The sequence below is a fragment of the Oryzias latipes genome, chromosome 4 (genome assembly GCF_002234675.1).
Source record: "Oryzias latipes chromosome 4, ASM223467v1".
Taxonomy (NCBI): domain Eukaryota; kingdom Metazoa; phylum Chordata; class Actinopteri; order Beloniformes; family Adrianichthyidae; genus Oryzias; species Oryzias latipes.
In genome coordinates, this window is record NC_019862.2 from 1,407,604 (window position 1) to 1,425,018 (window position 17,415).

The 17,415-nt window shown below is 41.5% G+C and overlaps 1 protein-coding gene across 2 annotated transcripts; it reads right to left on the minus strand.

Moving 5' to 3' along the window:
* Positions 1 to 1,997: 1,997 nt before the first annotated feature.
* Positions 1,998 to 11,664, minus strand: LOC101159735 (radial spoke head protein 4 homolog A). 2 transcript variants are annotated; one of them, XM_023953925.1, is made up of 7 exons: positions 11,489 to 11,662; positions 8,317 to 8,539; positions 6,751 to 7,029; positions 4,509 to 4,958; positions 3,575 to 3,719; positions 2,361 to 2,478; positions 1,998 to 2,293 (listed from the first exon to the last, which is right to left on the minus strand). In XM_023953925.1, exons 1-7 carry the CDS (start codon positions 11,611 to 11,613, stop codon positions 2,074 to 2,076), a joined length of 1,560 nt encoding a protein of 519 aa, XP_023809693.1. In that variant the 5' UTR covers positions 11,614 to 11,662; the 3' UTR covers positions 1,998 to 2,073. The 2 variants fall into 2 exon arrangements, 1 of the variants encoding a protein (XP_023809693.1); XR_002873128.1 differs by lacking the exon at positions 1,998 to 2,293 and adding an exon at positions 3,282 to 3,411 and having other exon boundaries at positions 2,391 to 2,478; positions 11,489 to 11,664.
* Positions 11,665 to 17,415: the final 5,751 nt, after the last annotated feature.

A 17,415-nucleotide genomic window follows, 5' to 3' on the forward strand; every position in this document is an offset into this window, starting at 1 on the left:
CATGGCTGGACATTAATTCAGGCATAGTGAAGGAGGTTCTCACTCAGCCCATCCTGACGGTGAAGTAGCCCTGTGTAGACCCCCCCCCACCACCACCACCATGCTTGACAGTGGGGTCAGTGTTTTTAGCATTTCTCTTCCTCCAAACATGGTTGAGTTGATGCCAAAACCTTGACTTGACCTGACCACCTTCTCCCTCTCTGAATCCTAAAGGTTGTTGATGGCAGACTTCCGGCAGCTCTGCACACGTGTCTGCACACGTGTCTGCACACGTGTCTGCACTGCCGATGTTCAACCACTGCAGTGTAAAGCATCACCAATGGTTTCCTTGGTGACTGTAGTTCCAGCTGCTGTGAGGTCATCAGCTGACTCCTGCTCTGTTTTTTTAGGCTGATTTCTCTCTGTTCTCATGATCATTTTTCCTGTCTGAGGAATTTTGATTTTGAAAGCGCAGATTCCACATGAACATGAACTTTAGAACTTCATGTTCTTGTATTTTGGCCCAACTGCACCAACAGTTGTCACCTTAACCTCCAGCTTCTTGCTGATGGTTCTGCAGTCCATTCTGGTCTGGTGCAGGTTTACAATCTTCACCCGTAACTCCACTGAAATCTTTTTAACCTTTTCATATGGGAGAGTTTGGAGTATGACTAATGGACTAATGAATGTGTCTGCAATTCAGGTGACAGGTTGATTAGGAGATTCTAACTGGTCTGTGTGGACCAGAACTCTTACTGGTTACAAGGGGATCAATTATTTCCCTCAATGAAATGCAAATTAATGTGTAAACATTTTTAAAAGTGGATTTTTGAAAGTTTCTTTGTGATGGGCGGCAGTGGCTCAGGAGGTTGAGCAGGTCGTCCAAATATCAAAAGGTTGGCAGTTCAATCCCTGCTCCCCCCTGTCAGCTATTGTGTCCTTGGGCAAGATGCTTCACTTGAATGTGCGTGAATGATCCAGGTGATGGTCAGAGGGACTGTAGGTGTGATCTGCCAGCCATGCCTCTACCATCACCAAGTATACATGAGGACTGAATGAATAATGGACACATGGTAAGAGCTTTGAGGGTCTGGAAAAGTGCAGATAAATCCAATCTATTATTATTATTACTATCTCTCACTGTTAAAAGAACCAACAATTAGGATGACAGACTGACATTTTTTCTTTTTTTAGGTCGACAAACCTTCAAAATCAGCAGAGATCAAACATTTATTTCCTCCACTGTATTTATCAGAGACCAGTTTATCCCTTGTGCTATCCTATGACCCCCCCCCCCCCCTTCCATTGACGTGTTCTCCCTACCATGACAAAGGTGGATAAAGGTGGAAAGATTTCATGTAATTCATGGACACCAGTGAAGATCACAAATCATTGAAGAAAAAAGGTTCAGAGCACTGTCTAGTGGGTCTAGATGACCCAACTCCCAATGGTAAAGTGCCTAGGATAGAACAAGGGTTAACTGAGACAAAGTCTTTCTGAAGCTCTCCCTAAAAAAATCTTGACTTCTTCAAACTCAAAATAAAATACATAAATTTAGGAAATATGTTGCTGCCATAAAAAATATAATTACCAAGTCAGAGAATATACACTTTCAATCTTTGGGGCTGTAACGACTTATTTTAACAACAATTCGATTGGATGTTTGTGGTTGTCGATTTGATTCAAAATTTGCTGACTACAAAAAAGATTTCTTTCTGTTCTGTGACAAAGAAAGCCTGTTTTGATATTTCCGCTGCAGGACCTCAGAATACGTCTGTACATGAACGTAACAGATGTGTGAATCACGTCTGGTGTGAATGCAGCATTAGAGCCTTTTGTGAATTTTGTAGCTCTGCCAGTCCCATGACTGGAAGAAAAACCACACTGTTCCTCCTGAACCAGAAGTCCCCCCCCCCCCCCCCCCCGTTTGTGACGATCAGGGAGCTGCTGACTTTCAGTACAGATGGAAAAGTTCTGACTGAGAGAAGCGAAGGTGTCTCACACAGATTAAAACCATGTAGCCAACAAAGAAAGCTTTTTTTTAATTTTTCCTTACTATAATTCCTTTAAACACATCAGAAAAGTAACATTGTTTTAATTTTCATCTTCCTCATCTTCCTCCAACTCTTGCTGGACCTCCTGCTGCTCCTCCAAAGCCATTCTCATCTCTTCCTCCTCCTCCACTGATGGATCCAACATCTCTGTGACCTCTGGTCCACTGGGGTACTCCTTCTGTGGGGGTGGGGGCACACAGGGGCTGTAGCCCTGGCCGGTGTACTTCAGACCCCAGCCCACATAAATGTTCTCAAACCTCCTGAAAAAGTGAGACGTGAGTTCAGGCTCTGTCACAGTCGACCAAACTCCAGCGTTGGTGCCCTTACTTTCCATTGGAATATGCAAATGCCCCAGGCCAGAGGTTGGATCTCAGCACTGCCACGGCGTGCTGGGGGGTGATGGTGGAGGACAGCCTCAAGCTCCATGGGGGGGTGTGGAACATCTCTGGGGAACACCAGGTAAAACAGATTTCAGAGGGGGTTCATAATTTATATGACATGGCAGGCACTAAGCCCCGCCCCCTTAACACATACACCCTTAAGACAGAGAAGACAACAAGACCCAGCTTTGCTCTCACGCAGGAAGAAAACATCTTTGACTTCCTGACAGCATTCATTTGTTCCCTCCAGGGTTCAAAGACCCCCTTCAGGCGTCGGAGAATTCCAATTCCAAGAAAGCTGCAAACCTCCAAGCTGTGGATCAGGGACGCCATTCCTCCTCCAGATGTTCCAGCTGTAAGTCTGCAGTTGTGAGTCAAGGCTCCCTGTCTAAACCTTTTTTCTGATCTTCCTCCCATTCAAGCTTCACCAGAGTCATCGTTCTTGGTTTGTTTCTCTCATAAGATCGTTCTGGCTTCATGATTTACGTATGTATCCTGCCTGGTCATTGTGTTTGGGACCATGGCATGTATGTGCTGACCGGGGGGGGGGGGGGGGGGGGGGGGGGGGTTGTTAGGTAAAAGATGGGATGGGCTTTTATTTTAATTTCTGTCTTTTAGTTTTTATTAGAAAGCAGTTCAAGCTGCACAAGAAATTAGAAGTGCTTCCTATTGATAAAGATTGATTGATTGATTGATTGATTGGTTGATTGATATTTTGTTCCAGTTTGCCCCCTTCATTGGTGCCCTTGCACTCATCATACACACTGTTCCACATAAAACACCCATGTCTCTTATTATCTTTTAGGTTCCATTTGGTCCAGTTTCTTACTGAACATAACGCAGCAAGAGCCACAAAACTCCACCTCACCGTTTGGAAACATCTCTTTGAAGTGCTGGTACAGATCACTGTAGCGCTCACATTGTGATTCATCAAAGTAGAATTCCAGCTGCTGTGTGTCTGAATTTAGCACGTCTGAAAAGCAGCTGCTGACTGAAACCTTTCCACACAAATCAACGTTGGAGGAGAAGACGATACAAAGAAATGAGACAAAGACAGCACATCTATTCTGTCATTTCAACACTTTAAAATGATCCGTATCCATGGAGACAAAGAAACCCAAAGATGTTCAGAGAGACTGAAAAAGATCTGGAAGCTCTGACCTGCATCCTGGGATAGATTAGTGAGCAGAGGAGGTCCATATTCTGGTTCGGGTTCATCAGCCTGCTCGTCTTTCTCAGCAGCCTCTTCTTCTTCAATTGAGTCTTCCTCCACCTTCATGGCTGTGTTCACCCAGGTACAGCGGCCCTGAAACCAATTGAAAATGCCTCATACGAATCACATTCATGGAGCATCACCCCCTCCCCAAACATGATAACGCTGCACCAGAACCAAGCATGAAGCATGTGACCCTGGGACCTGAGCAGCAGCTGCTCTGTCATCAGACTGCTGTGCAGCTCTCAGGGTTTCAGCCCTGCTTGGCTCGGCACAGAACCCTGGACTTGTTTTGCAGATTTTAGGAGCGCCTCCAGAAGGAGTAAAGCTGGACAACTGTTCCTGCCTCATCACTGAAAGAGACGTGCTCCAGGATCCCTTTAGGCGAGGCTTTTGCACAGATGTAACCCTTGTTCTATCCTAGGCACTTTAACGTTGGGAGTTGGGTCATCTAGACCCACTAGACAGTGCTCTGAACCTTTTTTCTTCAATGATTTGTGATCTTCACTGGTGTCCATGGATTACATGAAATCTTTCCACCTTTGTCATGGTAGGGAGAACACGTCAATGGAAGGGGGGGGGGGGGTCATAGGATAGCACAAGGGTTAAAAAAAAACTGGAACTGCCTGAAACTTGCTGTTTTTGTTTTACACTATTGTGAGGCTTCAGCATCTGTTGAAAGAGCAACTTTTTCCCTTCACATAATGAGATGGGGGGGGGGGGGGGGGGGGGGTCTTGCCCAAGCACACAGACTGCCAGGACTGTGATTTGAACCACCAAGCCCTCCAGACGTCATGCAGAGCAGGTGTGTAGGACTGTTGGAGCGCGTGGACATTGGCAGTGGGGGGGGGGGGGGGGTACTGATGTGTGTGTGGTATGCACCTGCTTCAGGATGTGTTGGATGTGATGCACCCAGCTGGACAGCGACTGAGCCATTTCAAGTGAAGACACGCCCTCAAACTCGGGGTTCACTAGGCATTGGTCATGGGCCATCTCTTCCTCTTCCTCGCCCTCCTCTTCCACAGTCTGGTAGAACCCAGATGGGCTGACCTGTGTGCCAGCAGAGATCCGAGCGATCTGTGCTCTCAGGTAGTTGGCCTCTTTTCCTGGGAATGGCGGGTAGCTCAGGACTGGACTGTCCAGCCGACCTGTGAAGCCCTTGCAAATATGGCGGGCTGCAGTGATCTGGGCGGGGCTGACAGAGGGCAGCTTCACCCAGGGAAGACCTGGCTCGTTGCACACAAAGTAAAAGAACCTGTTGGCTCCTGTTCCTAGCGCCTCCTTTGGCACCATGGGTGGGTGTAGATAGGTGGACCGCGGCACAGGATCTGTCTGAAACACCGGCACCAGAGTCAAAAAGGTTCAGCCACAGCAACTCTGTCATGACAGGTTAGAACCGCCCTGTGTGGAGTCGACCGCTCAGCTGAAGAGAGGTGCATCCCTCCTGACTGACATTTAGCTGCACAGATTCTCAGAGTGAAAGCCTGACTGGAGTGCGCCTCCTGCCACCACTGACCACAGACTTGGCCTTGATCTACAAGTATTAATCGACAAGTATTTTGTAAGTGAAAAATAATGTCTGCATGAGTAAAGCGGTTTTGGATCTGCAAACGGAGCTTTTACCACCAGCAGCTTTTTATCTGCTCCTGAATCAAAAAAATACTTAGAAATGCCATTTTAATCTTAAATTATATGTCCTCCATTGTGAGAAAAATGCTACTAGAACATGTTAAAACACCATTTTCATTAGAGTGGCTCTTTAAAACGAGAACTATAAATGCTGTGACTCAACTTTAAACAAACATGTGGCTGTAAAACAAGTATTGTTTTGGTTGATCCAGCCTGCCGGACTCTGCCTGTCTCACAGACGTCCTCCTGAAATAAAGCCTGTGTTCCTTCTGTCTGAGTTTTGTGCATTCAAGGGTCCAGCTACATCCTTCCAAAAACCTGACAGTGACACTGATTCATCAAGCCTGATCTTTCCTTTGGTTTTGTAGTAAATATTTACCATTAAAACATGGGATTACTTTCTACTGTCAGTCTGTGGGCCCATCATGAGAATAGCCAGAGAATATCTTGCAGTGAACTGAACTGGAAAATGTGTCTGTTCTTTTAAATCACTGTAGATCTGAAGATGAACATTCAGTTCTGAAAATTAAAACAATGTCAAAAGATTGATGTCTTAGAGAGCTTAAATTCTTTAAACGTTGCTTTCATTTGGCACAACCTGTAAAAAAGTCATTATTTTATTCGGAATTCCTCTCAAGAAATGTAAGGTTGTGTTGAACTTTTTGCACATTTAAGTTCACATTCAGACCCACTGCAGCGAACCATCATTGAATTTACTCCGCAATTAGGAAAAATGACTCTCAAATGTATTACATTAGTTTTATCCCATTAGATCGACTCTTTTTCTTTTTTTTAAATCTCTTTTTCCAGACAAACTAAGTGACCTGGAAACTTCGGTTGTAATAGTTTACGTTCAGATGGGGATGTTTGCAGAGAAAATTGTTAGTATATAGTATGTGTTACTATATTTCTACTACAGTTTAAAAGGCTTGAAGTGAAACCGTTGATTTCTACTTCATAGGTGTTTACAGCCCAGCATCAGAGGAAATCTCTGTTCAAATGAGCTATTTTATCATTGAAGCAGGACAACAAACTGGCACACGCATCTGTGCATAAACAGAAGTGCATGCACACACACTTCCTTTTCCTTCAAGCTGATTCATAGTTTCATTACATTTTCTTCTCTGTTGGTTGGGTTTTGCTGGGTCGGCGGGAATCCTGGACTCCCATGACCTCTCTTTGAGCACTAACACTTCCACAAAAACTTTGGTGGAACATTTCAAATGAAAGCCGTTCCAAAAACAGGCAAACTTTTATCTTGAAGTTGAACGGTGGCATCTGGAATGAAAATCTTCTTTCTTGAGTCATTTCACAACTTATTCCAGCAGCTTCATCAGTCAGTTTGATGAAGCTGCTTGGCTGACTGGTGAAACGTTTGACAGTAAGAAAACTCCAAGTCCAGATGCCACGACTCAACTCAAGACGTAACCTGGATGAACAACCTTCGCAGACTTACTCTGGTTATCTTTTAGATGATGTCACTCATCTGCCTTACCTCATTTTCTTGGGTGCCAGACTCCTCCTCCTCCTCTTCCTGGAGGTCTTCATCAGTACTTTGTTCTTCGTCTCCCTCCGTGTATTCTGCCTCAGCAATAATGTAGCTGCTCTCTGTTCCCAGAATCTTACCCCACAAGCGGCATTGTGGAAGTCCATGCGACTCAACTAAGAGCTTTAGAGCCAGTAGGATCCTTTGCATCTCCTCTCGGCCCAGGCCCACTCCAGCCTGCTCTAGGTAGAAGGCACTCTCGTTGACGTTGGGGAAACCTGTTTCCACCTGTTAAAGAACAGTCAGCACACTGCTTAAAGAACATCTGCAGAACATCAGGAGAACCGTTTCTCAGTCTGAAGGTTGTGTGATGACTCAGGTCTTCATTTCACTCAGGTTTCTTTCTTTCTTTTTGTTTTTAACTTGTCTTGTCCAGGAGCTGAGCAAACAGATGAGAGCTGAGGGCCTTGGACAGATGCTACAAAAGGCTTAGTGCCTGCCATGACAGATGCTCACGATAGGATGTAGGGGTGTAATGATACGGTTCATATAATAGTTAGTGGTTCCTGATCTGATTCATAGTTGATATTGGTTCATTTTGCATGATTTTATCTGAATCTCTGACCTAAATGGATCCACATCACCTTTATCCAAAACTTCCAGCAGTGAGACTCAGACAGAAATTCCTGCTACTGAACAGTGAAGTTTTCCAGATTCTTGGATTTCTTCCAGATCATCAAGTTAAATGAAATCTGTGTCCAAACCAACAAGTAAACTAGAATGAATGTCAAATCCATTCACATGTTAGTTTCCTAAAGTTCACCACTGTTGTTTTTCCACATCCAAAGAATCCAAAGGGAACATTCTTAGAACATTCTAGACCCTGGATGGTCACATGACTTTATTCAAAGTCTGTCCACACATTGGACTGGAATGATGGTTTTAATGACATCACATGTGTGTTGTCCACTGACGTGGTCTTTTTTACCTTACAGTAAAATAAACTTACAGTGCCTCAATCCAGATTATACTTTCCAAGATCGATTATAGTCAATTTATTTTGTTATGAAATTATTTTATAATGTTTTAGGCTGATTTGATTAACAACTGCCTCAACCTGGTCGACTAATAGAAATAGAAAAAATTGATTAGTCAGTTAATCGTTATACCACTAGTGGTTATGAATCTTTGAACACAAAGTGTATATTTCTCTAAACGCCTTTTGTATTTTAGACTAACTGTCATTCATATGACTTATATTCGTATACATTTCTTGTTGGACAGAAAAGGGCAGAGGGAGGGATGATACAGGTGGGAGATAAGGGTACCACACTGGGGTTTCTTTTCCAGACTTTGTCTTCACGTCACTTTTAAACTGACTCACTTCACATGAGTTTCAGCTCTGACTGTTAACTCTGCACTAACTGGAGAACCAAGTGTAGATCACCTGGACATATTCAGGTTCTAAAACTGCAGAAAAAGAATTGAAGCCACTAGAATGCACAGAAGAAGTGAAAGATGCTGGGGCTCGTCAGATGAAGGAGAGAAATGGTGCGGTGGTGAAGAACTACTCACAGTTGGGTCTTCATGGTTGAAGTCCTGTGCATGTTTGAAGAGCAGGAGCTGCTGCTCTGCCAGCCGCTCTCCAACAGAGGGCGTCACATGGTCCCGCAGTGACCTCTGCGTGTCTTTGAACGAGGCTCGCTTCAGTTCCAAACTCATATCCTCCAAGACATCCACCGCGTCATCCGGACGTTCATCCATGATCTTCGCCAGCAGGAGGACCAGGTGGTCATAGCTGCAACATGAGAGCACCATCGTAAGGTTCAGAGCTGTGAGAGTCTAGGTTTGGTTCACAAACCCAACGGTCCCTCTCAGAACCACTGGGATTCTGGGCTCTCTCTGATGTTTCATAGGTTTAAACTCTCTCATCTCTTTCAGGGAGGAGCTCTCACACCATGTCTTCTGTAACAATTAAAAAAAAATGTATTTGAGACCAAACTGTTTGTACTTCTACTTCAGGTGTTAAGTTGCGAAATCATAACACACGCATGCACACACACTCTCACAAAGGATGAAACGTCTTTTGTGATAAAAGATTGAACTATTCCTGTTGACCTCATCTTTTTAAATCAACTAGGATGAAAGAGAATCTACGCTCACACATATCAACGTCACCGTTTCTCAAAGTGTTGAGGGTTTGCTGCACTGCCCAGGTGAGACCTAATATCAGAAGAACATTAGCTGTGTGAGCTGCATAAATCACAAACACAACTCCAGTAGTCAAGTATGCTCAACAGGTTGAAAATGGGCTACATTTTCCACTATGTCTTTGAAACGTCCTTAAATATCTAGCTGCATAGAGTTTTTGCAGCTCTAGAGAAAATCTGAGGGGATACAGAGAGAGGAGCTGTGGTTATGATGAGGAGGTCTGGAGTGACATAGAAGAACGTTGGAGATATTCTGGACATGGAGGAGAGCTGGAAGACTGTGGTGAGATGTTCTGTAGGTCTGACAGAGGAGCTCAAGGTGGGACCACACCAAGGATCAGCTTCTTGTTTGCTGTGGTGATGGACAGACTGACAGATGAGGTTAGACAGGAATCTCTGTGGATCGTGATGTTTGCAGATGACGTTGTGATCTGTAGTGATAGGATAGGGCAGGTGGAAGTTTGCTCTGGAAAAGAGAGGTCCATGGCAATGACTTAGAGGAATAGAAGGGGTTTCATGAGGTTTCAGGTAGCAGAGATGGTGAAGGTGGATGAATTTAAATTCTTAGGGTCAGAAAATATATGGAGAGTGTTGGTAAGAGGGGAAGAGGTGTGTCCAAGCATGTTGGTACGGTGGAGGAAGGTTTCAGGTGTGACGCGTGACTAAAGAGTGTCATCAAGAATGAAAGGAAAGGTGAAGAAGAGTGTGGTGAGAGCAGCCATGTTGTTGGTTAGAGACTCTGATGCAGAGACAGGAGGCAGAGCTGGAGGTGGCAGAGATGAAGATGTTGAGGTTCTCTTTGGAACCAGGATGGATCAGGAATGAATCCATCAGAGGAACAGATCATGATAGATGGTCTTGGAGATCAATGCAGAGAAGCAGATGGAGACGTTTGAGAGGAGAAACAGTGATGATGTTGGTGAAAGGATGCTGAGGTTGGAGCTACAGGGAAGAGAGGAAGACCAAAGAGGAGCTTCATGGATGGAGAGAATGAGGTCAGGAGGATGGTTGGTTGGTGTGAAGAAGAGAGGGTTAGATGGAGGCAGATGGTTCACTACAACGCGTTACCTGTACGGAAAGCAGACAAAAGGCAAAGAAGAGAAAAGAAAGTGTCTAGGATAGCACAAGGGTTCCCATGGATTTCAAATCTGCCTGACATAGTGGTGAAACACAAACATTACTTTACATTTGTCACTGATCCTCAAACCTTATTTCCACTCAAGAGTATAAAGTTCACAAACGTTAGAAACGCTAAAAGTTATGAACCAGATAACGATAAATCATGTAATACAATGGTTACGGTAGAACAGGGGTGGGATTACATAAGTTTGCTTCCTTCCAATCCCTTTCAAGCAATAATTAATTTGATTTGTCATTGTGTGAATGTATAACTGATGATTGTATTGTTTTGTGTATTACTAAATTCTTATTTGATTGCTTGATAAACACAATTTCATATCAGAAATTAAATAAAGTATATTAAACTTAAAAAGAAATGGAAATTTTTAGAATGTTATTGATCTCATAATGGGGGAATCATCTTGTTACTTTTTTTTACACCTAATAAGAGGGATGTCTGCTGCTCTTTTTTCCCATCACCTCTGGGTCTGGTGCGTTGTTTATGCGATCAGCTGTTGTTGCCTGGCAACAAAAAATGTGGCAGGACATGGCTGTTATAATCTGTCTTTTTATTCAACAGAGCTCTGGTATTAAAATAATTTCTCTTCTAGGGGATCAATAACATTCTAAAAAGTTGAATTTCGTTTAATTTTAAGAAGTGAGTCTCAACGCGCATGCTGACTTAGTTTCTGTACATCATTGATGTTCTGGGACTCCATGTTTATGCCCGTGACCCTGTAACATGTTTTTCACAGTTTGTTAACCTGGGAAATTTTGTTTTGAAGACAAAGACAAAATGTATTCACAGCAGACATTTCAAACGTAAAATTAAATATTTTGTTCAGTTTTTTTTTAGCGTGCAGAAAGTATTAATTTGTGCCCATTTTTTTTTTGTATGCATACGTTTGTTATTGACAGCCATCATAACCCATAGATGTCAAAATGGTTTACTTCTGGCTCCAACCACATAAAGTCAATTCAGGCGCATTTTCTTTTGCGATACGGATGCCACCATGTTGGAGCCAGCCGATGTCAGTAAGCAGTGATTGGTCCGAGTCGGTCTGAGTTAACATTTTGATGGCAATAAGCCACCAATCAGGATTGAGCTAGTTGGAAAGCCACACCCCTTCCACTGAAAGTTGGCTGGGAAACATGTCAATCAAATGTATGAAACATGACACCACAAACTTTTGTTGAAGTATCTGATTGGTCAGAAAAAAAGAGTTTTGTCAAGATGTTAAATAATGTATCAGATACACAACAGTTATTCTGACCAATAGAATGACAGAGTAACGGCTGTCTATTTCTCTACAGGTGTCTATGGGATTTTGGCCTTCTGTTTGGAACGGGATGGGGGAGGGGTCCATCAGTCCAGTTCTTCTCCAGTTAACGGCCAGCACGCACAGAGGTCCACTCACAGGTTCCGGTCGCTCCTCGAGCTGCTCTTCTGCAGAAAAGCCTTGAAGCTGGCGGCCTGCCGCGCTCCGGTGCCGTCTGCGTCCAAACGCTGCATCTCTCCGCAGTCCCGTCCGCTTCTCTGCATCCACGGAAAAAACGGGCGTCCCGGTTGCTACGGAAACGGTCGTTTGGTTGCGCGCAGTCGCAGAGCAGAAACCGGAAGCAAGAAGCTTTTTTATTATTTAAATTTTTTTATTTTTTATTTATAGAACACAATACAAAACAATACCAGAACATTTACATAAAACTTACAAAATATGGCGAATACAAAAGAGAATACTACATTTTGAAAGGAAGCAAAAAGAAAAAAGAGAATTCTTATCAGTATGCAAACATAAACCTATTTATATTCATAATCATAGAGAAATTAGGGGAAAAGTATAACATAAGAAAACAACAATTTCAGAGTTGGATAGTGTTACAAAATGCAGAGGGATACAAAATATAAATAAACTGTCTTAGACATCAGGAATATCACTCAGGGTGTCATAAATTGTTATGGCTTTAGGTGAGTCGATTAACTTTATGGATTTTAAGTATAAATTGACCTCATTGTTAAAGAAGTTGAAGCTGGGGTGGCATTTCTGTAACCTATTTTTGTGTATAAAAAACTTGGCTAAACATAACACAGTATTATACATACATTATTTACAGTGTTGTGTAGGGACAGGCCAAAGATTATGACTTCTTTGGAAAAGAGGTCCATGATGAATGGAAATGTATGTCTTAACCATTTGTAAACATCCAACCAAAACACTTGTACAACATCACACAGGAAAAATATGTGGTCGATGTCTTCAACAGCAGTTTGGCAGAAGGAACAGCTGTTGTCATCAATGTTGAAACGTAATCCAATGGTGTCTTAACAATGGATCCAGATGAAATAAACGCTACATTCTCCTTATTTTACTCAAATATTTATAAATCAGAATCTAAAAATGCCCACAGTGAAATGAAACAGTTTCTTAATAATCTCAATGCTCCATGCATAACACCTCACCACAGGAATGAAACTGAACGCCCACTGCAACTGGTGGAAGTAACTGATGCAATAACTGAAATGCAAATTGGAAAGGCACCTGGCCCAGATGGCTACCCCCTGGAGTTCTTCAAAAAGTTTTCCAGACAGTTGTCAAAACTCTTGCTTGATATGTTCAACGACTCCTTTTCCCATGGTTCACTTCCAAGAACACTTACTGAAGCTATCATCACTCTCCTTCTTAAACCTGGAAAGGATAGCTCTGAATGTGGCTCATACCGTCCTATTTCCCTTTTAAATACTGATGTAAAAATTTTAGACAAAATCCTAGCCCGGCGTTTAGACCCAACAGTACATAATGTTATTTCGGTTGACCAAACTGGTTTCATCTCTGGACGCCAGTCTTTCACTAACATACGTAGTCTGTTGAACACCGTTTATTCTCCGGCGCCCACTGGAGTACCCGAGGTGGTTGTCTCGTTGGATGCAGAGAAAGCCTTCGACAGGATTGAATGGGAATATCTATTTGAATGTCTAAGAACATTTGGATATGGGCCAAACTTCATCTCCTGGATCCGGCTCTTGTATACTTCTCCTGTAGCTTCTGTGATCACAAATGGCAAACAATCTAAGTATTTTCAGTTATTTAGAGGAACACGACAAGGATGTCCAATTAGTCCTCTTTTATTTGCTTTAGCTATAGAACCTTTATCTATTATCCTTAAATTATCAACTTCAATGAAAGGCATCCACAGGAGAGGGGAAGAGCTCAGAGTTTCGTTATACGCAGATGACCTTTTGGTGTATATTTCTCACCCTGTCCCAACTGTTCCCCACATCATTGATGTCCTACAGAAGTTCGGGGCTATATCTGGATATAAATTAAACTTCAGTAAAAGTCAGTGTTTTCCTCTCAACAACTTAGCGCTTCAATTAAAAGACACTGCCTTACCTTTTCAGATGTCCAGAAACGGTTTTAAGTACTTGGGAATTAATATCACAAGAGACTTGCAAAGTCTGTATCAAGAAAATTTCCTTCCCTTACTGGAGAAGGTTAAGACAGACCTGAAGAACTGGGAAGTTCTTAACCTGTCTCTTGCAGGGAAAGTAAATAGTATAATACTGAATATACTTCCCAGATTCCTTTACCTGTTCCAGTGCATCCCCCTCTACATCCCTAAATCTTTCTTTAAATCAGTCGACAAAAGCTTTTCTTCATTCATCTGGAGTGGCAAGAACCCAAGAGTCTGTTTAAAATGATTACAAAGACCTAAACATCAAGGTGGCTTAGGCCTACCAAACCTGTGCCATCACTACTGGGCCTCTAATATTCAAAAAATTATGCATTGGCTCCAGGCTTCTGATATTAACTGGTGTCGACTCGAAGCCTCCTCCTGTAAAACAACAACTCTGACAGCCCTTACTGGATCTAGTCTTCCCTGTGTCATTTCACACTATATTACACACAATCCAATCGTTACAAATACCTTTAAAATTATATTTCAATTCAGACAGACGTACGGACTCACTCAAGTGCTTACCACTAGTCCTATACGCAAAAATCACCTTTTTCTCCCTGGTCAGACAGACTTCGCATTCACAATTTGGGAAGAGAAAGGTATTATCAACTTTAAGGACATGTACCTAAACGGTATATTTGCAAATTTTAATGATCTTGCTTCCAAATTTAATCTGCCTCACTCTCACTTTTTTCGGTACCTTCAAGTGCGTCACCTCCTTCAGCAGCATGACCCTAACTTCCCTAACATACCCCCAGTCTCTGTGTTAGATGAGGTGTTTGAGTTGCCACTTAATTCAAAAAGATTAATTTCCAAAATCAAAGACTGCATATCACTTCATGACAGCGTAGCTCTTCGGAAAATAAGAGGTAGCTGGGAGGAAGAGCTTGGGCGAGTTATGGATGATAATGTATGGAACCGGGCCTTACAGAGAGTTAACCACAGTACCTCTTGTGCCAAGTTAAATATAATACAGTTTAAAATTCTACATAGGGCTCACTTCTCTAAAGCAAGATTGTCAAGAATTTATCCTCATCTGAGTGCAAATTGTGACAGAGGTCAAAATAGCCCAGCCAATCTAACCCACATGTTCTGGTCATGCTCTGCTCTGGTGAATTACTGGTCTACAATTTTTAAAACTTTATCAGATGCTCTAGATATCAGTCTACAGCCTAGTGCAGAGGCAGTCATATTTGGTGTTTCACACCAAAACCCAGATACATTAAGAAAAAGACACAAAGACATTCTTGCTTTTGCTACTCTAATAGCAAAGCACAGTATATTACTGCTCTGGAAATCTAAGGACCCACCCAGGGTGTCCCAGTGGCTGACGGATCTTATGCAACTACTACAACTTGAAAAAATAAAATATTCAGTTCAGGGATCGAAGGACAAATTTTTCTCAATCTGGGGCCCGGTTTTAGATCACTTTGACAAACTTAGAATTCTACCTGAGGCCTCCTCACATTCTACCATCACATCTCAGTAATTTATAGTTTAAAATAATCCAACTGTTCTTAAATATTATTAGCACTGTTAGTATTATTATTATTATTTTTCTTTTTCTTACATATAAATATCACATCAGCTATATATGTTAATATAATTCTCTTTTTTATGTTGCCACTTGGCTGATCGATTTGGCCATCGAGTTGATTACATAGAGATATGCTTTTGTTATATTGGACAATATATATCTTATCCTTGTCTTGCAAACCATGGAGAGAGGGGGGGGGAGTTCAAGGTGTTTGAAAAATAAAAATTAAAAACTGGCCATGTTGTATTACAAATATGAAACTATATCTTTGTTTCATTGTATTTCATGTATGTAACAATTCTCTATTTGTTTGCAATAAAAACAAATTGAAAAAAAAAATGTTGAAATGTAATCTAAGTAGTTCTTTTGAAGGATAAATATCATTCATAATTTTGAAGTGTGTTTATTTAACTTTTGGGGGAATAGGAAGTTTCATGAAATCGGTTCTTAATTTAGTAACAACATTTTGTTCAAATTTCTGCAGTATTTTATTTTTGTTCTGTCGACCAGGAAAAAACCTTTCAATGAACCAATTTCTGATAAAAGAGTTATTACATTTTCTGTCCATGAGAGGGCAACCTTCAATTGATAATGTGGCTAACTGTGGTTTTATCTTTAAATGTGTCATTGTGTTCCTTGTTAGAAATACAAATTCTCGAGGAAGAGAATTACTGACTTTTAAAAATTCTGAAATAGGAGGATTGAAGTTATGTCTTAAACAAAATTGCTCATAATCTAGTAAGTTTCCCTCCGTATCCATCAGATCAGACACCGACCAGACTCCTCTGTCAAACCATTCAGCACAAAACAAAGATTTGTTTCTGTGGAGGATGTATCTGTTGTTCCAAATAATATTTGAGTGTGGCGAGAAATTATGCACATACAATATTTTCCAGTATAGTAGAATTTGTTTGTGGAACTCTGATAATGCTATAGGGAGCTTATTAATGTCAAAATCACTAATAAGCACCAACTTTAACCCGCCTAATTTGTTAAATAAATAATTTGGGACACAAAACCAGAAGGATTGGTTGTGTTTGATCCACGATTTCAACCAGTTTATTTTCAGGGTTCCGTTAAGACAGTCAAAATCAATAACTTTGAGACCCCCATCCTTAAATTCTTTGACCATATAGTTTTTTTTTCATGTAATGAGGCTTGTTTCTCCAAATAAAGTTAAAAGTCATTTGGTTGATGGATTTGATCATTTTGTTTGGGATGGCATTAGAGTAAGATGGATAAATACATCTAGACAGACCCTCCATCTTTGTCAGATAGATCCGACCCAGCAGCCATGTGTCTCTTTGGAGCCACATATTCAACCTCGTCTTACATTCATCAAGTTTTTCACCCACATTCCTTGATTGGCTTATTTTTTGGTCTTTGTCGATATAGATGCCCAAGTATTTAACTTCTGATTTAATGGGGATATGCAAGAAGCTTGTGCAGGACCGGGTAATCTTTAACCGAATTTTACGTTTTACCAACAAAGTAACGCAGTTGGAAGTCAATTACACTAAAATACTAAAGTCATTGACCCACTCGACTTCCGGTTGTGTTTCATTTCCACTAAAACAAATAGTTGTTTTACAAAGGACATAAAAGGAAACAGAAAACTTGTTTTCTATATATAGAATTATTTTATAATATATTTATTACTCAAACATTCCCATATTAACCAGAAAGACTTTCAGAGGAGCTGAAGGTGGTCCTGCTGCAAAAGGAGACCCGTTATAAAACCAACAGATTACTGTTAGCCATGCCACATAATAATAATAATTATTAATATTATTATGTTAGCCATGCCACATAATAATTATTAATATTATTGTATTAACCGTGCCACAATTCTGGGGTTCAAACCAAACGGTTACATCACTGAAGGGGAAATAGTGGACCATCCTGCCCCACTGCATACCAGTGGGTTCACATTGAAAGTGTCTAAAAATTGTTACGCTACATTTAACAATTAATTACTTGTTGTTTTTTACATGACACCAGACTTGGTATGAGCCAACCAAAAGGCTTTGTCCTGAGTATCTCTAAAATCCTTGAAAAAACTGTTGCAGAACAACTCCGCATACATCTATCACAGAATAACCTATATGAACAATTCCAGTCTGGCTTCCGTCCCCTTCACAGCACAGAAACGGCTCTCCTTAAAATCTCCAATGATCTCCTCCTTGCTGCTGACTCCGGCCTATTTTTCATCCTCCTCCTACTTGATTTAAGCTCAGCCTTCGATACAATCTTCCACACCATCCTCCTAGACAGACTGTCCACCATAGGTATCAGAAACATACATCTCAACTGGTTTCACTCTTACCTCTCTGGTCGCACCCAATATATTCA

What these genes read in the sequence shown, in the direction of transcription:
- LOC101159735 (XM_023953925.1), bottom strand. Translation starts at nt 11,613, where the DNA reads ATGCAGAGAAGCGGACGGGACTGCGGAGAGATGCAGCGTTTGGACGCA. An exon ending in TCAACCATGAAGACCCAACT is followed by an intron (nt 7,030 to 8,316) that starts GTGAGTAGTTCT and finishes GTTCTTTAACAG; the next exon opens with GTGGAAACAGGTTTCCCCAA. An exon ending in TTTGCATATTCCAATGGAAA is followed by an intron (nt 2,294 to 2,360) that starts GTAAGGGCACCA and finishes TCACTTTTTCAG; the next exon opens with GAGGTTTGAGAACATTTATG.